At 36.2% G+C, this 22,741-nt stretch overlaps 2 protein-coding genes and 1 pseudogene across 2 annotated transcripts; 1 reads left to right on the top strand and 2 right to left on the bottom strand.

The window, feature by feature from the left end:
* Window positions 1-765: 765 nt before the first annotated feature.
* On the top strand, window positions 766-3,855 carry LOC104603415 (putative purine permease 5 pseudogene; annotated as a pseudogene).
* A 104-nt stretch (window positions 3,856-3,959) lies between these two features.
* Window positions 3,960-5,710, bottom strand: CM2 (chorismate mutase 2). Its single transcript, XM_010267295.3, has 6 exons — window positions 5,551-5,710; window positions 5,224-5,446; window positions 4,857-4,943; window positions 4,636-4,779; window positions 4,456-4,548; window positions 3,960-4,374 (listed from the first exon to the last, which is right to left on the bottom strand). Exons 1-6 carry the CDS (start codon window positions 5,583-5,585, stop codon window positions 4,144-4,146), a joined length of 813 nt encoding a protein of 270 aa, XP_010265597.1. The 5' UTR covers window positions 5,586-5,710; the 3' UTR covers window positions 3,960-4,143.
* Window positions 5,711-10,053: 4,343 nt separating this feature from the next.
* LOC104603299 (eukaryotic translation initiation factor 5A) lies at window positions 10,054-16,321 on the bottom strand. The gene is made up of 5 exons (XM_010267296.3): window positions 16,029-16,321; window positions 10,956-11,078; window positions 10,761-10,817; window positions 10,595-10,669; window positions 10,054-10,480 (listed from the first exon to the last, which is right to left on the bottom strand). The coding sequence occupies exons 1-5, from the start codon at window positions 16,149-16,151 to the stop codon at window positions 10,376-10,378; spliced, it is 483 nt and encodes a 160-aa protein (XP_010265598.1). The 5' UTR covers window positions 16,152-16,321; the 3' UTR covers window positions 10,054-10,375.
* Window positions 16,322-22,741: the final 6,420 nt, after the last annotated feature.

Here is a 22,741-nt window from a genome sequence, read left to right as displayed (position 1 = left end):
TGCTGGGGATAAAAGTTATCCTCCATCCCTGATCCTCAACGGAGATGGGTTCTCCGTGAGAACTTGAATCCCTAAAATTTTTTAATTAACAGTAATTTTTTAAAAATAAATTTTCTAAAATAATGGTCTTTTTATAATTCACTCCCCTTCAGAATTGTTTTATTAATTTCTCAAATGCATTTATCCGTTATAAACACCATCTGGTAAATTGGGAATCTCCCCCCCCCTCCGTCCCCTCCCCTTTGACACCGATCCAAAGTGTACGATCACATTAAAAATTAGAGAGAATGACCGGTCAATCCAGATCAGAATTTTGTAACCCTACCGTACAAGGGATGTGATTTATAGGGGGTTACTAAAAGACTATAGGAGACTGTCATTCAGAATTCTGCATTGGATTGCAGAGTACTTAACCCTAAAAATTATGAGGGACTGAACTAAAACTACCGAACCCCTTTCAAGTGGAAGATCCCTATTAATCCCATCCCTGTCACGGCCACATCAAAGCACATGGCCGGGCACAAGAAATTGCCATCCGTACTTGCCAAGGATAATCCAAAAGTTTACCCGAGGGAAAGTGATTTTTCACGGGCCCTATATTTTTCTGCAAAATAAAGCGAGGAAAGCCTGACACGGGGGTCAATGTGCATACAAAGTTAGAAACCAACCACTCAACCAGGATGACCTCTCAGATAACCATGGCGATCGGACTGTGCAAAAAGGTTGCCGTCAAAACCTTTTCCCAATTCATCTTCATTTGTAAAAATGCTTTTGACATTGTTGGGCTACGCCACTAGTTCAAGAAAGAGCCATAGAACCCTGACTGTTTCTGAGTCAAGCTCCAGTCTTCTAATCCTGAAAATGCTGTTTGTGATATCATCTCATGAAACTGGGAGGAGACCACAAGAAAAAGCTGGTGACTGGTGGTGACATCTGATTGACTTGTAAATTTCTGTAGCCACTGGCCTAATTGAAGTGGTTCATCACCCATGAAGCAAGAACTAACTGTGTTTTACCTTCCAAGTTGAAAATGCGGGTACAGGATCAAGTGCCACTGTGACGGTAGGAAAGGACCACAACGGTACTGTTTGTTTCGTTTTCCTGCACGATGTCTATTCAATTTGCACCCAGCTTTCAGACAAGTCAAATTCAAGAGTTAAATATCAAGACGGAAAAGGTCGCAAGGACGTAAAGGCTGTAATTAGTGGATTTGGCAAATGTCTCCTTCAATTCAATCAATCAAAACATTCAACATTATAAAACGAAAAGGGAGAAAGGGAGAATGACTGTTCAACCCACCTCAAAATTCTTTGTCTTACCGGTGATGACTCTTGAGTCTTGACCAATGTCAAATCCATGGGGAAGAAAGGGTTTATAGGGGGAGGTTACTAATAGATTATGGGGGGCTGTAATTTCAGATGTAGTGTAATTTACCATAAAAGGAAATTGTATGGGGAGAACAACCATTCAGCCCAGGGTCAGAATTCATAGGCCCAAAGTACAATTGGGGTAGGTGTCAGGTTGGAATTAATGTCAATCCACGAGTGGGTATAAGTGCATAGAGTGTGAATTTTTTACCTTCTAGATGTTTATTGATTTACACTAGAATTCAAAAATCTGCATTAGGCCTGTCCATACTTTTCTGAATTGCATGCTTGGTTATTTTTAGAGCAAAGTTTACCTGAACGCTTTAGCTGTTCAGTTGAGTGTAGAACCACCATGCCACAATTAAATACATGGGGTCTGCATATTTTACAGTGGGGTCCATGAATTTATTATGGGCATTGAGCCTCATCATTGGTTCCACAGCCCGCTGAACAGTTAAAACGTTCAGCTAATCTGAATTCCTACTGTTATCGGCACCATTGCTCAAGTTCGTGGTTGGTTGGCTTCATGGAAGTCAAATCATCGGAATGACAAGGTAAATAAATAAAATGATACTCTTTGAATTGATGTAAACTTCAACAGCTTTTGAATAACGTAGAAATTCCTTCTCTATTTTTGGTAGAACAGAATAGAAATTTCTAGTGTATTATAACTTCAGCTTTCTTCCCACAATGCAAGCTTGGGATTCAAAGATAACAAGCTTGTTTATTTTTTCCATTTATAAAATGCTCTCGAGCTACAACTTTCAGTAGGTTTGTATTTGTATTTCTAAACTGAGCCTTAAAAACAAGACCGAGGACAGAGAAGAAAGATAAAAAGACTTGCCGATCTTTGATTTATTCCTATCTTCCTTGTATTTTGTAATAAACTTGGACCTTAGGAGGGGGAGAAGAAACCAAAAAATAGAAAGCAATTTTAGTCCTAGCTCATTTCCTTTGGCCACGACTATCCCCTATTACTTTTTGTTCTACCTTCACTCTTCTGAGGAAACCACCCACTTTCACCAATTCAATTGGGTTCCATTTCACCATTTTATGTTCTTTTTTGTTTTCCGGATTCCTTTCAAGTATTTGGTTAATTGGTTTCTTTTCACCCTCATTAATTTCTGCGGGATTTATTCTAGGTAGGTCTTTGTCTTCCTCATCCATCCAATTCAATTCTCCTTTATCAGCTATTGCGACTTTTGAGTGGTCAGTTTACTATTTCAATATATTCATGCTTCTCATAATCATACACTCTTTTTCCTAACTTCTGTTTTCCTCTTCTGGGCAGATGTTTTTGTTCAAATTACTGAAGAGGGGGCATCATCAGGCCCTTCTGTTCCATACTGGAGAAAGTTTTCAAGACAAAGTTTGACCACATGGGAAACATATAGAAAGAAACCCATGTCATATTGGATTCTGCTACTTCTAAGCAGTGTAGCTTTGCTTGTGGGTTTTCCTGCTGCTAGCCTCCTATCTTGGGCTCTATTATGCTGCTGGGGGAAGAGCAAGTAGATCATTGCATGGGTGGCAGTTGCAGCATGGCCTCTAACTGCTGCCTTCTTACTTCCTTTGTACCTTGGTAACACCAAGCCCACTGCTCTTACTTTCAAATTAACTCTGTCTTATGTTATATTGGGCTCAAGTGCTGCTGACAACTTCATGTTTGCATGGGCTTATGCTTACCTCCCAGCATCAATTGCTTCTCTTCTAGCTTCATCTACTCTTGTGTTTTCAGCAATCTTTGGCTACTTTATAGTGAAAAATAAATTGGACAGTTGCAGTCTAAATGCCATTGTAATCATCACTGCTGCTATGGTTATCATTGCATTGGATTCAGATTCAGACAGATGTAGCTATACCAGTAGTAGCCAATATAACCTGGCAGTTTTCTGGGAGATTATGGGATCTGCACTGAATGGTCTTATCTTTGCTCTTTCAGAGCTACTTTTTGTGTAGTTACAAGGGAGAAGATCCTTCCATGTTGTGTTGGAGCAGCATATAATGGTTTCTGTGTTTTCCTGTGTTTACTACAATTGCTTTAATTGTAAATGGGGATTTTCAGGGAATGAAGTGTGAAGCTAAAAGTTTCAAACATGGAGAAGCCTCATACTACCTGGTTCTCATCTGGGCTTCTATTACTTTTCAGCTAGGGGTTTGGGGGGAACAGGCCTGCTCTATCTGGCTTCTACTGTGCTGACTGGTACTTTTAATGCAGTAAGGGTACCTCTTACAAGTGTTGCAGCTGTCCTCCTTAATGACCCCATGAGTGGTTTCAAGATCTTCTCATTGATCATCACCTTCTGGGGATTTGATCATACATCTATGGTCTTCCTCTCCCATTAAATAATCCACATAGTAATCAATTAGCATTCCTTAAATTTCTGTTTTAAATTTGTTACTGATCTATTTACAATTTGAGGTATGCAGTTTTTTTTCCTTGTACTGTAATACAGCACTTTTTTTTATACAAGTAATACAGCACTTTTTTGGTACATAATTCAACATCCAATTGAATTACGATTCCATTGACACATACTTGACACAGAATGATGCATCATACAAGCATTAATCAAGTTATCAACAAGCAGATTCTTGGTATAGTTGTTTAAAGTTGAGCTTCTGATAGAATCTTAAGTTTATTTCTTAATATTTATAAACGCATGCTTTTATCTATCATATGTAGCATGACATTTTGGGAATGCATCAGGAACAATTATTTGCCAATTGCAACTCATCAGGCTTTTAAGTTGTGTCAATACATGATTCAAAAGCTTCAATCAAGGCGACGGAGGAGATACTCAACTTGAACATCCTTAGTCAGAGGCATCACCCATTCTCCATAAAGGCGAGAAACAATGGATGGGTCAAGCTTGTAGTTTCCCTTGTCCCCCCTGTCACCTAGGTTCACCTCTTGTCCAAAAACCATTGCCTTCTTCTCAACCCTTCTTTTCACCATCTCTTCAACACTCTCAAATGTCAAAAGTTTCATCAGAGCATCTCTGTCCTGTAGGTATCAAAACAATCATTACCATGTAATAAAGGATCAAACCATTTGATATTCTGCTTAGAAACATAACTGTAATACCTGAGCACGGATTGCAGGCCCATAGTCCTGTGGAGCATCCCTGAATTTGACTTCAGCTACAAATTTTCCATAATGAATCCTTCTAGAGAGGGCCTGAAGATAACCACTTTACCCTTTCATATGTACTCTCATACATGAACTCAATTTTCAGTTCTACTAAGATTACATCCCCATTCTTACCTGCAAACACTGGACATCACTGGAAGCAGTGGATCCATAGTTACCATCATCACCTTGAACAGTAAAAAGTGGAAGGAGTTCCTTCACATACATATTCCATATGGTCTTATTTATGTTAATGGAAGCAGCTGCAGGATGTAATACCTATGATCAAGAAAAAAAATTCATTTTCAGATTCAGGAATGTTAAAATGGAGATCTGACTTTTAAAGAACAGCTGACCTGCGGGTAGTTATAAGGGGTAACCACTGGTGGGGGTAAAGCATCTGGGAAGAAAGGATTTTCCTCTGGGCTTTCATATCTACCTACCTGTAAAAAATTAAAAATAAAGAGAAACTCAACACCCTACCAACTTCTCAGAGAAGAAAGTGCCATTAACTCAGAACCCAAAACAGATGTGTAAATAAAGAGAGCTAAGACGGGAATTACAGTATTTCAACTGAAATTTTATATTGGTATGTCATCAAAGAGATTGGTACACTGAATAAAAAATCAAAAACAAATGAACCCATGTCGAATTTATGGAAATAGCAGGCATCGATGAATTTAAAGATGCCAGAAAGGTGAAACAGAAAAGAAAAGCTCTCACTTTGGCTTGAAGCGATTCTGTTTCTTTCACGATGAACTCAAGAAGGGATCCGCAACAGCCAGGAATTTGTGCACAAGGCTCATCGTAAACCGGAGAATTAAGCGGGAATTTGGCTCTCTCAATGAGATTAAAGACAATGGTGTCCTCCTGCCGAATCAGAGACTCTCTCACTGATTCAAGAATCAACCCATTTGCATTATCCGGGGCCCCGTTCTTGACAAATCTGCAACGGAAACCCACAAGAATCAAAACCCACGAAAACAAATGAACAACAACCTGAGAAGAAACCCCAAAAAAATCTCTAACTTTTCAGTGACAGAAAGATACCTCCAAAAATCTTCTGAGCAAGCAGGAGTCGCCATGAGAAGACCAGTAAGAAGGCGAAGAGAATAATTTCCGGTCGCACGCTTTATGAGACGACCACGTAGTTAAAACAAATGGTATTGCGCATTGTAATTTGTAACCAACGCTTTGCCTTTTGTGAATAGTGGCAATCTCCTGTCAACGAAATACATTCCAACAACTTACCAACATTATCTGGCATCCCACAAGGCCACAAAGACGCACCGATGAGGTGATGTTAGTAGGAGTTGGAATATATTTTGTTGGCAGGTGATCCGGATGGTGGAGAACGCCTTCACGGTGTCCACTCAAATTTAATTATAATTGTACGACCTGCTACAATTATTCCGCGTGTCGAACATCTAGCCGTCCGATAGATGGGATGGACCCCATGTAAGATTGTTGAAAATTTTGCTTAATAAGCAAGGACCAAGAGAGGTAAGATGGTAGACGACAATTGTTAGCTTGGACCCTAAATTCTTGGTCGGCCTAAAGGTAAACCAGTTTTTTTTTTATTCAATTTAAAATATACTCTATCCATTTCTTTTTGGGACTAATATATTATTGAAGCCCCACATGTGAAAGGCATCTGGACTGCTTTATAAACTATTTTATTTGTCAATGATATTCTCTCAAATTTTATACGATTTTGGAAGTTTATATTCAAATCGAAGTTATTCAAAGAGATTTAAAAGTTAACAATACAAGTAGACTCCTCTTAGCCTATTCAGATGCTTCATTAAGAGAATGATTTGAGTGCTTGTAAAGCCAAGTATCATATCAATACAAGGCTCAGTTTGTTTGCAGTTTCAATTTCATTTGTACAGTTGTAAATGGATGGAAGGGCGAATAGGATAAGTGTAAATTCTGATTTACTTTTGCTTTAAATCTGGACTTGTCTATTTTGTATGTAACAAGTAAAATGATGTGATCCCCATCTCATACGAAAGAGCATGGAGGTATGAGTAGGATTATTTGTTTGGGAATGAAATAAGAAGCATTAGCCAATAAAGAGAGAGAGAGAGAAGAAGAAGAAGAAGCAGCAGCAAAATGATATGATCCCACTCACTTTATATGAGAGAGAACTCATGTGGGTAAAAGTTGGTGCAAATTTTTAAACAGATTTTGAGATACAAAATTTGTAATACTAATGAGTGCAAAAGAGATAAAAAGTAAAATTTTGTTCCGGTTCAGATTAACACTGTAAACAAAGCCTAAAAGATGTGAAAACACATAATATACCATATTTTAATAGTTTATGTAAAATGTTAACTGCTGCTCATAAAAAAAAATAAAAAGAAAAAGAAAATATAAATGTAAACTATATATACTGTAAAGTATCAGAAAATAATTAAATCGTAATGAAATTTGAGTTTGCAAGTAAATATGGTGCAGTGGTAAGAGTAATTGTCTTTATCTGGATTTAAACCCGAAGCTTGTGTTTGTTTTGACGGAAAATAAGTGAGAGATATAGAAACTAGAAAGTTATGGGAAAATTCCGTCGAACCAAAAGTGACCTTACGTTTGATGTAAGAGTTAATGTAGGAATTAATGAGATGGTGGTAGAAGTTAGGAGGCGTTAAATATAAAGTATACATTAATTCATTCCAATATGACCAAAAACCAATGCATGACAAAAGATACTGTCATATACATATTTAAACCTGGCTGACTGGCTGTCACCAAAATCCTCTCCAAACTGAACCAACTATCAAGAAGACTAAATTACATCTAAGGGGGTATTCAGTGTTTTGTAAAGTGGATGAGAAATTAATGGGTGTAGTGTGGATTGCATTGATGATATCATACCACAGTAATAATTGTGGGCAAACTGTGGATTAGACCAATCTACATCCACAGTAGTGTTTTGTACGCGTGGTATGAACTAATCCACACCATACTTTTTTGGTTCCATATATTTTAGATACATTTTATGAATGATCTACATAATTAATCATAAATATCTAATTTTTGTATTTTATATGATAAATATATTAAAAAAGGCATCAATAAATTAATATTAATAAAAAAATATTAATTTTAATAAATCAATAGTAAAATAAATAAAAAATATATTTCTTAATATTTAAAAACATTATTTTATTGATAAAAACATAAAAAAATAAGAAAAACTAATTAATAGTTTATTAATAAAAATATTAAAATAATATATTTAAACAAACGATAAAATAAATTATTGCAAGATAAACATAGCATCGAAATGATTTATGCATAATAATCCATTTATTCCTGTACTACTTGTAAGACAAGCATAACATCAAAATAGTGGTCAATTAGTTTCCTGAAATGTGAAGTAGAGAGCCAAAGATAGGGTTCTCCAAGGAGCATGTGAAGCAAGACATCAAAGTTAAACTGTGGATGAACCCCTTCTACGAGAAAATGCCGTGGCCAATAATATGGAATGTGAACAAGACCAGTCCACGATATAGTATGAACCGGTTTCATCCACGACCTGCCAAACACCCTGTTCATCCTGTGGCATGGATCGAAACGATCCACCCATAAGATGAACATGGAACCAAATGCCGCCTAAGTCAAGATCCAGCTTGATTGTCGTAAACCAATATTACCGTTCATGGGGTTGTTACATTTTTTGGCAAGAATGGGATCGTCACATGAAACTGGATGGTGACAAAAGTAAATTTATGTATAAACACGACAAAACTAAGGCTGTGTTTGGTTTGAAAAAAATGTAGGAAAAGGTAGGAAGATCCATACAAACCAATTTCATTTGCACTGTTAAGATGCATGGGAATGCAAATTCTAGTACTTCAAATTCTATTTTACTTCATCTCACCACAAAGTGCAAACAATGGAAGCGAAGTAAAACCCAAAGCAGAATTTGCACTCAATCCATTTACGCAGCACAGATGAAATGCACTGCCTACAAACTATGGCTGTATTTGGTATCATTGTCATTTCAAGCTCAAACGTATAGAGAAATAATTTCACAAGAATTATGCAGATCTAATGCTTCAAGAAACATAAAACCCAAAAAATTAACCTAAATGTTTGAGTTAAAACAGTTATCCGCCTTTACACTTCTGTGATGCACAAGTATATATTTATACTGCAGGGTGCCAAGTAAGAGCCAGGTCATTCGATTGTTTCTTCAAATGGATAATTGATGTTTCCCCATTAACCCTTGGCTTATGTTTCTAGAAATGCTTAATAACTGTTTTAACTCAAAACAGTCTCAACCAAACAGAAAATTAATGTTTAAACTCAATACCTAATGGAATTGATGCGGCGGCGTTTAATACAAACAACCATGGTACAAATCACCAACAATGTCTACACTACAAACAAGTCTGACCAATGCAACACCATGCTCCTATCAAATAAAGGAATTATCAAACTATTACGCAAGGCAAACAATGTCCAGTGGTCAAACCCAAAAAATAAATGGCAAAGGGGAAAAAGGAACGACAAAATCCTTGGAGCTAATTTAGATTTCCAGCTACAAAACACAGAAAGCAACCTACCAAGCTGAATTATGGCTCTAGCAAAGGTGTTATTGCTCCAATTCAGGGATAACATTTTATTAGGAAACTAATTTAGGCCCCGTCTGGTTCACGGGAATAGGGGTCTGAAATCAGAATTGAAATGGGCTATTCCGATTTCAACTGTTTGGTTAAATAAAATCAGAATCCTATTCCCATTCTTGCTAAAATGGCATTCCCCCATTTGAGGAAATGGCCATTCCCTACCCCTCCCTTGGAAATGAAATCCCCCATTCCTGCTGATTTCAATTCCCATTCCCATTCCTCTCTGAACCAACCAGACAAGAATAGACCATTCTAATTCCAATTCCAACTGTATACCAAACGGACCCTTAATCAATCCACAAAACTGAAATGGAAATAGCTCAGTTAGGAAATAGGAGATAAGAATTGACCCAAAATGACTTGGTTATCACACAGTCCCAACTCCCAAGGGTCGAAGCTCGAAAGATAATCAGAAAATTGCCCAGCTCTCCAGCAGAAAGGAGAGGGGGGGGGGGGACCCTGACTGGCTGACTCGATGAGAAGACAACTCTATAATAAATACCTTGAACGGCAGCAAACAGGGCAACATGGGAAGCATTAATGTGGGAGAACAACACCTGAACAGACAACTGTAAATCGAAAGCAAAAATTAAAAGAATGGCAGAAGACTGCCACAAGAAGATAGTCATTACATAAAGTCCACCTTTCAAGAGCAACAATTTATTTAGGCTGTGAATGCCATTAACTCAACTGGTGCAGTGCACCATAAACAAACATTCAGGTCACAACAGGTTTTCACCAGTCCAGAGCCCGAGGGCTGAAGCCACTGAACCACCAGCAACAATTAAAGCCCTACTTGGACCATATGACATCTGAAACAGAATCCAATTAACCCCTTGTGGTTGTGGCCAATTCTGAAATTCAAAAAATCAAAATATTTGATGCATGTAATGCACAGGGAGAAAAATGCAACCTGAGATTTTCACATAATATGAAGTTATGAACTCTATATTTAAGTCGAAAAACATAAAAGAATATGACATCATAGAACATAGCTTATCCTACCGCAGCAGGCCCTGGGCAGTTCCGGTCCCCCATACAAGGGGATCATCAAAGCCGTTGCCTACCATTTCCCCCCTTGTACAAAGCTGAAACTAAGTTTTTCTAACTACAATACTACCAGATCATTTTAATAGTTTGAGTCAACACCACGCAGTGGTACTGAACCAGGAAATTAAAAAAAAAAAAAAAGTGGTTCTTTGTATAGCTATAATATGTAGCCAGATATATGGCTTAATAGTTTAATTTTTAGGGCCAATGTCCTTGAGAGCGCAGATCTGCTCCTCGCCCATTGCAGACATGACCGTCACTACGAGATCCTTTCCTTCAGCAAACCCATCCTTAATCTGTATACAAAAAGTAAAGTAAATATGAAAGTTAAGAACTTCAGGCCAGCCTTGGTCAATAAAAAATGCATCAGAAATTTCATTGAGTTGGGTTCAAGGGAGCTGGCTACGAACCTGGGTCAGCAGATTCTCGTCAGTGGGAAGCCTCAAATCATCCTTAGTGTTCCCATTTTCAGTCAGAAGGCTCACCTACACAAGCCCAATCAACCACGGTTGGTTTGATAACCAAGAACATATAAACTAAAACCCAAATAGCAGAACTTGCAAATAAGTAACTTACAAAACCATCTTCAGAAATATCAATCAGCTGATAATCAGTACGATTAACATGGGGAACCTGCAAAAGACAATACGAATAAACGACTAAACCAACAAGATTCTATAGCATCACTGACAAAGTGAGAATGATGCCCCTAAAAATGAAAGCCAAGAGGGAAAAACTTAAGAAAAAAAGAAAACATGGGCGATGTTTTACATCACAGTTGTGGGACGAAGGCACAATATCTTCAAGCTTCTTGCCGTTAAATATATCAATCCCCACAAAGTGACACTTGGCATGACCATGCTTCCCTGTTTTGGAGGTAGAGACCTCAACAACCTGCATGCAGAAAAAGAAAATGAGAAAAAGGCCAGGTGTTGGGAAGGACCATGAAGTTCAATGTTACCCCTTGTACATGAATGGGTTAAATGTGTTAAAACCATCTACAGCTCCATTTCCCACTATAGCAAGGAACGAAAACAGTAAGAATCATTACTGGTATAAAATGTACAGTCAGCACGTAACAAGCATACCTACGAGATGAGAGTGTGATTGCTAGCACGACAAGTAGATTTCAAAAGCCACATGAAGGTGTGTGACATGCACCAAACATCACATTAGAATCAAGTTTATTACAATGGATGGAACAAGTAGACGCATCATACGATGCCCTCAAAGCAAAAGGACCGATCACCACATACATCGACATATACAAGTATGATTGCAATGAAATAATAGATAAAAGCATCCTTACACGAGATGCAGTAATCCTGCAGGGACTTCTCAACAGATGCAGAGCAACCTGAGGAGCTGGATTGCTTCAAATCTGGCTTAGCATACATGGGAGCATCCTTACACGAGATGTAGTAATCCTGCAGGGACTTCTCAACAGATGCAGAGCAACCTGAGGAGCTGGATTGCTTCAAATCTGGCTTAGCATACATGAAACCACTTCAGGATAAGCAAGAGCATAATAGCCAGGATATAAGCAAGAAATGCCCGCTAACTTCCAATTTCTGAAGGCAACCCATCATCTTCATGGTAATTAACAAATGTCAGCTATCTACCCATTTCTGAAGGCAAACCCATCCTCTTCAAGGTAACTTCATAATACCTACAAAGCTAAGATAGAAGTATGACCAACCCATTCATACACCACTTCGAAATTTCCCAAAAATGAGCACCTCCATGGCTCCACAGTCCACCCCCCCACCCACCAAACACCTAATTTGGATCATGTATCTTGCAGACAATTCGTCATAAATCCTCTTATACCTTGCCAAGAAAACTTCCCAGTTCCCACTAAAGGAGATAGAAAACTATCAATAATAAGAAATCCCATAATTAACGAACTTTAACAAGTATTGGCAATAAAAATACCAATATATTTCATTTGCCAAAATACCAGAAAATCAAGCACATTATGAAGTACTGTTCTGGTGGAAACAGGGAGAACTTCAACTGAAATCCCATAAATCGATGGATAAATGCATAATTTTGTACCTGAGGCTTGGGATCTAATCCAGCCTTCACCAGGGATTGGGGGAGGAATACCCCCATAGTATAGCCCATTTGCCTACCAAAATACCAATAGCATAGCATCCATGCCCCGCATATCAACCTCAGGCATAATACATAATTACATACTTGACTAAACACCAGATACAGCATCGATATACTGGATGGCATTAACACAACTAATATCTGATGGGATGTTTTAAATACATTCTTTTGGTTGAAAATTTAACTAATGTGTCAAGAGAAAAGCATTAACAAATTCAACTGATGTGCACTTGGCTTTTGCGCCCAAAGTGCAGGGTACAAAATTTAAACAAAACAAAATCAAAATTAAAATAGTATTAATTAAAAAATACAAATATAAATTTTAAAAGAAACTAAATGTTTTAAAAAGCCTATTGGCTCAAATTAAAATAAATAAACATAGCATAAAAAAACATATTTAAATTGAAAATGTAAACATAAAATCAAACATGATATAAAACATATTCAATCACTCATTGGAGAATCTTGCATTCCTACTTCAAATAACTAACGTGATGTTAAACATCCTGCATTCCTATTTCTACAAGATCAACCCTCCACCTCTCTACCAAGCCCCTTGAAACAAGTTCATGTGATGCCCTAAATTCTGGTTTGGACTTCCCTCAAGAAGCTTGGTCAAAGGTATAGGGGCAAAGCCCCCAGATCAGTCATTATGCTTGAAAAGGCGCAGAACTAGGCTGAAGTGCACATATGGGCTCAGGCACAAGGCATACCAGGCATATGCATTTTCAAATGGGCAGCACCTAGGCCTAGGTGAGGGATGCAGCATACCTTTTAAAATTTCTGTAACAATTAGCTTCAAAAAATAGATAAGAAAGCACAATATAAGCTCATTAAACAGGTCAGTCCTAACTGCATCTAGGATATTAGGAAATGGAGAGTCATGTCCCCATTTCCCATGTAGCCAAGCCAAATATCTAGCTATTCGAGCTTGACTCACCAAAACAATGTTAGACTCAAGCTTGAACTCGATTCGCACTAGACACTTGAGCTAGACTCCGGCTCAACTCAAAAGCTCGTATATTCGAGCTCGGCGAGCTCAACTATGAGCCAAGCTTCCTATAAAAAATAAAAATTACACATAAAAATTATTTATTATCATATATATAAAAAATAAAATATATATAAAATATCATTATACATATAATAAAAAGTATTACTATACATATGTATGTATGTATGCATAAAGCTCGATTAGGCTCATGAGCCTCAAGTAGAGCTTCAACGGGCTCGAGCTCGGCTTGAAGCTTGATTTAAACTAAGCCGAATTGAGCTTTTCAAGAGCTGAACTCGAAATAGCTCGTGAAAAGCTCGATTCATTTCCACCCCTATTCTGTGCTAGTATTTGGAAAAAATAGGAGGTTCCTAAATCAATGGCTCTATTTATAAAAAAAAAATTATGATTTTTCATTAAAAGATAAATACAAGAATAATATCAAAGCCTCCACAACCCCCAACCCCACCCAAAGACAAAAGCACCTAGATACCAACTAAGAAGGTCAAAAGGTACAAGCCATGCACAGAAATACATAAAGTTTGCATTCCAATATGGAAGAATTTAATCCAAAGCACATCCCTCCTCATTGGTGGGTGTGTACTCTTTCCCTTTTTCCTCTATGGCCTTTTTCACATTGAACAATAATTTCTTTAGTTAAAAACAATCATAACTGATATAAATATGAAGACTAGAAGTTCTCTTCTAGAACGTAGCCCTTCAGAACAGAACATGACATCAATAGTGAAACCAGACCAAACGAGGCCAAATTAAATATAAACATCAAGAAGTGTTCTTCTAGAATGGATCCTTTAGAATAGAACACAATTCCAATACCAACACCATGCCCCTTGGAAGAGTCAACACAAAATTGGTCAAGGAAAAGACTTAACCGAGCAAACTTGCAATTCCACAAAGTCCAAGCAACCTGCCCAACCTCCATGTTTACTGATAGATGACCCAGAACAATTTTCTGGAGTAGAACATATCCTTCATTGACATGTCAAACCATGTCAGCTTTGCATTCAAATAACTATATACTTCACCTTAGAAAACATTTTCAACCCACTGGGACAAGTTTTAAAATTTTAATCATCCACCATCAATCATTTCCTAAAAGACATAACTAAAACCCCTGAAGGATAACCACCCAAAAATTAATGTATATCAAGTTACAGTCAGTGCTGCAAGGACATGGACACAAGAATTAAAATCTGACATGTTTCCAGGAATCTGACACACAAGAAGAAAATAAAGGACTCAGAGACATCCAATAGAAAAATATAATATATTAAAATAGGCTTTTCTTTTTTGAATTCTGGCATTTTACACCTAGGGAAAATGGTTTAGAACTGTGTCTTGGCTACTTAATAACAAAAATAAAGCTCATTTTGTACTTTAGCTGTTCATTTAAGCCAACTAAGCAAGGAGAAATTTGGAGAGTCTCAAGAATTCATCAAGTGTCAAAATCCAACAGAGACACTTCATCAATTTGGAGAATCCATGCAACACTGCTTACTACCAAATGAGGGCCATATTCAGAAGAGAAATCTTATAATTTACGCCTTCAACAGAGATTTCTCATTGCCCTCAATCTCAAAAGATGGAATGTAAACTTTCAGACTTTGTCATAGATCTTGGATGAGTTGATCTATACTGTGCAAGAACACACATTAGTCCTAGAAAAAGATAATACATAAAGGTAAGACCATTCTATCAACATGACTTCATTTTTTTTTCCATTTACTCTGAGTTGTCTAATCTGTATCAAATCCAAAACCATCAAACTTGGAGATTTTAGACGAAGTATTAAAACGAGATAAAGTTAATCTGAGAAACAAAAACAATAGGACTTCTAACAACCAAGGGAACTGGATTAGCCACATCCAGTGCTACTGTGAAGCAAAATCAACTCCTACAAAATAATACCATCCTCAATTATGAGTTTCCCTAATAGAAGAACTCAATTTCTTAAGTGAAACAAGACTTTTAAGGTGCCACCAAGATCATAAAACCCTCAATTCAACTCAGCCTCAAAACCAACTATTTAGAGTTGGCTCAAGATCATAAAAACCTAACCAACCCAAACATAATCTCCAAAGAACCAAGAAAGGAAACCTAATTCCTATAAGAATATTTATATAAAGAAAATTTGTTGCAGATATCTTGGATGTAACATAAATTTACTATACCCCTGAAGATCACTGAGCAATAACCAGGAGGAAACAGCAAAAAAAAAAAAAAAGTTATCCCTATTGATCCGCTTGATATAGTAGAGGGATTCCCATATGATATTGTACAGAACCAGAAAAAATTAAAAAACAAATCACAGAAAACCAACTAAAAATAGGGGGAAAAGTGCATGGGAAAGAACAAATCATATTAGGTGAAACACCAAAAACTGGAAAAAACAAAATAAAAGAATAACTATCCGGGACAAATGCATAGTCTAAATGGAACTTAAAAAATTAAAAAGGAAAAAAGGGGGAAAATGAAAAGAAGCATCTATCCATTAATTACACAAAAATCAACCAAAAACACGAAACCAAAATCCAAAAGGAATGAAATCCAGCAGGCAATCAGACGGTAATAAGAACCAAACAAACCACAGCGATCTTGTGGAAACCCATTATACAAAATCAAACTTTTTTCCAGATGAAAAATTAAGAACACAACAAGCAAACAAAGACGTGAACAGAGGGATTCATACATAAAGGATTGATATTCGATACCTTGCATGGCCTGGCCTTGATCACGATGTATCCGTTCTTACGGATGGTTCCAGCTTGCTGAGGGTAGGTCTTGGACGCGCCAGCATCGGCCTTGGACTCAAAGTGATGGTCGTCGTCCGACATCTCTCACTCCCACTCTCCTTTCTCTCCCTCTCTTCTCTCTAGCCTGAACACTCTTCTCTCACCTTCTCTCACCCAGCTGAACGGGAAAAAGGAAATCAAAAGAAGAGGAGGACATCAACAAGGCATCTGCACTTTTTATATATGTCTCTCTCACTCTTCCCTATTCTCTGAAAATTCTTTCAAAGCTTTAACCCTTCACACTCTCACTAGGGTTTCATTTCATCCTCACTACCTTAACCCTAGTTAAGAACTTTTAATCATGACCCTTAATGCCTCAGCCCCCCTTCAATCAACGGCCCAAATTCCTCGCACAAAAGGGCCTCTAAAGGCATTAGATGCTTCGGGGTTGATAGAATAAACTTTTTAGGGGATTAGGGTGGAGAATTGGTAGACGGGCCGCCGTGTAGGAAAACTGTTTAGATAAACTAAAAATCTATATCTTACACGTGGCAACTAACTTCTCAAATGCATGACAAGTTTCAGCCCCAATTGACTTCCTTCCACGTGGCAAAACAAAGCTGCTTTTAAGTGTTTTTAAATAAAACTTACGCAAACTACACGAGCTCTCCGTCCAAGAAAATTGACAAAAGATAAGGTTCATTCCAAGCTCTATTAAGTAAAAGGACTAAAGATCGAATTGGAGGTTCATTCCTTCTTTTGATATTTGTTCGTAGTTGGCAATATGACTAAAGGGGAGAATGTTGGAATACGCTAGATGCATGTATCAATTCCCTTTGGACGCCTGTGCTAAAAAAAAATAAAAATAACTAAAAACATTTGAACGGCTGAAATTGTCCGTTGGTTGGCAAAAAAAAAAAAAATTGAATGACTTATAAGATTATTAACGTTCAGTTTGGGAGGAGTATAAAACATTATATTTTGTATTAGTTTGTATGTATTTATATTGTATATATTTATATTTGTATTTATATTTATATTGTACATATTAATATTTGTATTCCTTCTAAACTGAGTTTGGAAAGAGTATAAATGCAAAAAATATATATATTTACACAATACATATTTGCATTTGTACTCTTTCCAAACTAAGCCTTAATAACAAACCATTTGACCGGTAATGATCAACCCGATTTTCACCTTAAGCAGTGAAGGAATTCATCACCTCCTTAATGATCTATTCACTAAAAGAGATAAATAATAAGTCATTCAATTCAGCCATTTCAGTTATTATTAGAAGTTCTGTATAATCGAATTGAATTCGAAGAATTGGAATATGATAATTGATCAAATTAGATATGACCCAATTTAATTTGATGAATATGTGACTTTTCTTCTTTCTATTTTGGTTATGTAAATAGAACTTTGAACATCATGGCCCATGACCTGGCTAGCCGGGCCAAAGCTTTTGATGAGAAGAGGTTCTGATTCTAATAGTTAACTTTTTTGTTAATTCTAGACCTTTCCTTGTTTAACTTTTTTGTTAATTCTAATAGTTAATGTTATGGTTTATCAAAATAACATAATTTATATAAAATATTTAAATAATTTTTATATTTTTATATAATTAAAACTATTTATATTGTATATAAACTTAAAATAAAATATAAATTGGTCAAATTTAAATCAAATCAAATATTCAATTGAATTCAAAATTCAAATATTATTTTTTAATATTCTTCTGATATCAAATCAAATTCAAATTTTAATTTTTTAATTCAATTCGAATTTGAATATTACTTGATTCAATTTCAATCTATTTACACCTCTATGTGTTATCATGAGAGGCAAATTAGATAGAAATTAGTGTTATTTTGATAGAATAATTATTTAAATAAAACCCTATTTTGACAATGAGGCAATGTAAAGGGTTGGTAAAAGATTATAGGGAGAATGACGGCTCAACTTAGGGTTAGAATTTGTAAGCTTAAAGTACTGTTGGGGTAGGTGCTAGCTCAGAATTGATGTCAATTCACAGGCAGACATTGGTGCATAGTATGAATTGTTGACATTTTGAATGTTTATAGCTCTGCAATAGTGAAAATCAGAAATTTGCATTGGGCGATTCTGTACTTTTCCCAAGATATATAAGGCAATATAGGATCTCCTCCCAAAAAAAGATACATTACAAAGACCCCTTGTATTATGGGATCAGTGACAATGAACCCCCCTGCACTTTTGTTTGCCACAAAAGACACCCCTCCATCAGTGTTCCGTTAACTTCGAAAAAAATTCTCACCTGACTATTTAAAGTTTTCTAAATGCCCAAATTATTCTTTTCTAATTTATTTTACATTTTTCTTTAATTTATGAAATCATTAATTTATTTTACCTTTTTCATTAATTTATTTTACCTTTGATGGACAAAGGAACTCAAAATTGAAGGTCTGGTTCTTGAACCACCCTCGTGATCACAATGTTGTTTCTTTGGTATGTCCTAGTTGGTAAGAGGCTGATGCTTTGACGCAGCAGCATATCACCACCACTCGTAATTGTTGAAAGCGAATGTTTAAGAATCTTTAATCACTAAATTTGAAGGACAAACCCCAGGCTGCAATATTTAATCTTATATTAGAGGAAGCCTATGAAGTAACAACAAAGGCAATAAGGATGACATACAAATTAGACAAAGTCACTTTGTATTGCAATAAGGATGACATACAAATTAGACAAATTCAACACAAAATGACTTTGTGTCGAAGGGACCTCATGCTTAACTTTTACATGTTCTTAGTTCACTCGACTACCTACCTCCCTTCAAAGAATAGCTTGAGCTTTTGGAGGAGTGATAGAAGGAAACATCATAGGTGTTGAAAAATTATACTGATAATTACAATACTGCCATGGATAGTCCCCTACATACAAAATACACATATAGCCCACCCAAGACACACACAAAGACACTTGATTGGCATGCTGGTGGCAGTGGCGTGGTTAAAAGCTTCACTTGTGACAGTCTCCCCCACTTAATTCAATCTATGTCCTCAGAGATCGACTTCAAGTTGTTCAACTACTTTGTCAACAAGAGAAGATTCTATGGATGCTCCACGAACATCAAACTTCCCAAGGCTTGGGTGGATGTTGATAGTTTGGGGGTCCTACAACTAAAGTTTGGATTAAGTGCTATGCGGGTTGCTTGAAGGTAGAACATTGGAAGGTCCAGCTGGATTGTTGAAGTGGTAAGTTGAGTGTTGGTTCAGAACAAAAGAGGATTTGGATTGTTGGAATGTTGGTTCTCAGAAGGTTTTCCCCAAGGGTGGCTTCACCAGGTGCTAATTAAGGTGGTTGGTTTGAGGCGATGAATGAAAGTGGTCCCTATTTGGTTTGGGTTGCACTCACTCTCCGTGATTGGCATGATAGTAGCATGGCCGATGTTGGAGTCAGCCTTGGATCTTCTATTGGTCTTGATTATTGACAGCGAGATAGGAGACTAGGGGTGCAACTTGGGCGGGCCTAGCTCGAGCCCAAACTCGCCCAACTCAGAATTTTACACAGGCTAGGCTTGGATTTTTAGTCCTTGGGCCCAAAAAGTCAGGCTTTTTATTTTTCAAGCTAGGCACAGGCCTAGCCCTTAGGTAGCCTAAACCCGGCCCAAGCCCAGCCCAACTATATACATTTATAGTTTTATACATACATATGTGTATATATGTAAATTTTATATACATATTTACCTATATTTATATATACATATTTGTATATATAAATGAATATATATATGTATAATTTTAAAGTGGGTTCATTGACCAACCCGACCCTGGCCCAAGCCCGAGCCCACCCGAGTGCATCAAATTGTAGGTACTAGATTGACATGTTTTAAAAGTTCGGATACTAAACTATCGCGTTTTAAAGTTCGGATACTAAACTGTCGCGTTTTAAAATTCGGAGACCAAAGTGGCATTAGACCCAGAGTACATGGTACTAGTCTGGAATTTTCCCTTAGAGTTACCTTCCTTAGTTAGGAAAACATATTGATGATCTTTAGATTCTATGGTTTTAGTTTAAATGGTATGTTTTCAAGCCATTTCCATTCCAATAAAAAATTACATCAACCCAAGTGTATTTACCCCCCCCCCCCCCACCCACTCTTTTTTTTTAATATGAATAACATTATATTAGAGTGTTTGGTTACAAAGTTCATACCATGGGCCTCATTCTTTTAAAATGAAAAATGAGCCCATAACACAAAATTGAAGTTGCTTGCAATATGAAAAATAATCATGCCCCATCTTGTTCATTTTCATTCTTTGAAGTAATTATATGCTTTAATATGAATAACATTATATTAGAGTGTTTGGTTACAAAGTTCATACCATGGGCCTCATTCTTTTAGAATGAAAAATGAGCCCATAACACAAAATTGAAGTTGCTTGCAATATGAAAAATAATCATGCCCCATCTTGTTCATTTTCATTCTTTGAAGTAATTATATGCTTTAATATGAATAACATTATATTAGAGTGTTTGGTTACAAAGTTCATACCATGGGCCTCATTCTTTTAGAATGAAAAATGAGCCCATAACACAAAATTGAAGTTGCTTGCAATATGAAAAGTATTCATGCCCCATCTTGTTCATTTTCATTCTTTAAAGTAATTATATGTCAACAGTTATAAACTATCGGTCTAGGTCTACAAAACCACCAGCATAAATGTTTATTGGTGAACTGCCTTGAAAACTTATTCCAATGACATCGATCACTAGCCATCCACTGGTAAACATCTATGTCAATAATTTTGGAGACCTAGGTCGATGTTGTATGATTACTAGGTCAGGTGTATCATATAAATATGTTTTAAAGAAAAAAAGTAATTTAATCATTTTGAACCAAAACAATAATGAAATGACAATTGAAGATAGTATAATTTCTTTCAAAGAAACCTAAACCAATTGAGATTTTGCCCTGCTATACAATAAGCATATATTACCAAATAAGAGTAGTCCAGTCACAAAAAGCAACTAGAAGCATTAATGGAATTTTTTTTCATTATTAGTTATTAGTTACTATTTTGGTTAAGTATTAGTTATTATTTATAATGCATGATCAAACCATTGCCTCTTTATGATTTTACACATAATAAAATAAAACCGAATTAACATATAGGATATTTTAGCCACAAAGACGTGAAGAAATTCAAAGACAGATTCACACTTAGGTTGTGGACCAAACTAGTTTAAATTTACATGAAAGTGTTATTACACTTAGGTTGTGTTTAGTTTGAAGAAAAGGGTAGGGAAAGGTGGGGAAACCTTAGCCAACTTGCCCTTCCCTACCATTTCCTTTAAATCCCATACTGCTATAGGGTCCGTTTGGTTCATGGTGAAGACCAGAATTGAAATTGGAATTAAAATCCCCTATAATCAGAATAAAAATTACCTATTCCTAGTGACTGTTTGGTTTAGACGAGAATCAGAGTTGGATTCTGATCATTAATTTTTGGTTCATTTGGAAGCAATAATTAGAATCAGTTGAAGTTTTCCAGTTTTTTATTAGATTATTAAATAAAAAACTGGGGGTAATTTTTCATAAATTTCTTCAAAATTTTGGAGGCCAATCTTTCAAAAAGTTACCCAAACATTTTAAGGCTAATCTTTTACAAATTTCTTTAGAATTTTGGGGGTTAATCTTTAAAGAAAAAAATTCCTTAGACATTTGGATGCTAAACTTTCATAAATCTTTTCAGAATTTTGGGAGTTAACTTTTTAGAAAAGTTTTTAGATATTTGGAGGCTAATCTTTCATAAATTTCTTTAGAATATTGGGGGATAATCTTTCAAAAATTCCTCAAACATTTGGGGGTTAATCTTTCACAAATCTCTTTAGAAATTTGGGGGCTAATCTTTTAGAAAATTCTTTAAATATTTGTGAGCTAATATTTCATAAAATTCTTTAGATTTTTAGGGGATAATCTTTCAAAAATTATTAAGATATTTGGAGGCTAATCTTTTACAAAACTCTTCAATATTTTTGGGGGATAATCTTTCAAAAATTCTTCAAAGTTAAATTGTTTTAGAATTTTGGGGGCTTACCTTGTAACAGAAATTCTTTAACAAATATTCAATTTTGGAAGCATCGTTCTACAACTTCACTCCCAAAATGAGGGCTAATACCTGAGTAGAATAGTTAAAACACCTGACCCAACTTCTACTTAACTAAGGCCTTTACCTATTGTTAAGCAATGGGATAAAGTGAGACAATGGATTTATACAAGTATATCAACTCGACCAGTCGGGCATAAATCTAAGTCAAATCGGACTAGGTCAGACCAATTATCTACTAATTATTTACAAATGATTCAAGAATTAGAATATTATAGAATAATATTTAAGAACACTGGGAATAGCAAATAAATACATGTGCATTAATTAAGGGCAAAATGGGAAAAATAAATATAAGACATTTTTAAAAGATGGAGGTCCAAAACACTATAAATAGGCCCCATACCCATTGGAGACCCATTAACACCATATGCATTAAACCTGTTAAGGGGAGAGGAGATCCAGATTCTCTTTCTTAGTCTTTCCTCCTCTCTTCATTCGACCTAATCACCACCACCAATCTCAATTTTTAGAGTCAAACCATTTAGCATTGCCTTATTAGAGTTGATTGACTTAGCCCCTGTTTAATATCACTTA

The sequence above is a fragment of the Nelumbo nucifera genome, chromosome 2 (assembly GCF_055504915.1).
Source record: "Nelumbo nucifera cultivar China Antique chromosome 2, China Antique-T2T, whole genome shotgun sequence".
Lineage (NCBI taxonomy): Eukaryota > Viridiplantae > Streptophyta > Magnoliopsida > Proteales > Nelumbonaceae > Nelumbo > Nelumbo nucifera.
Note: the sequence above shows the minus strand (reverse complement) of the source record. Positions and strands in the feature narration are given on the sequence as shown.

Bases quoted from the DNA above. Each gene is read 5' to 3' on its own strand.
- CM2 (XM_010267295.3), bottom strand. From the start codon at position 5,585: ATGGCGACTCCTGCTTGCTCAGAAGATTTTTGGAG. The intron at 4,944-5,223 runs GTGAGAGCTTTT...AATTTTTTACAG, and splicing joins CAGAATCGCTTCAAGCCAAA to GTAGGTAGATATGAAAGCCC. The intron at 4,549-4,635 runs GTAAGAATGGGG...GGTTATCTTCAG, and splicing joins GTGATGTCCAGTGTTTGCAG to GCCCTCTCTAGAAGGATTCA.
- LOC104603299 (XM_010267296.3), bottom strand. From the start codon at position 16,151: ATGTCGGACGACGACCATCACTTTGAGTCCAAGGCCGATGCTGGCGCG. The intron at 10,818-10,955 runs GTAAAACATCGC...TGTCTTTTGCAG, and splicing joins CTTCGTCCCACAACTGTGAT to GTTCCCCATGTTAATCGTAC. The intron at 10,670-10,760 runs GTAAGTTACTTA...GGGCTTGTGTAG, and splicing joins ATATTTCTGAAGATGGTTTT to GTGAGCCTTCTGACTGAAAA.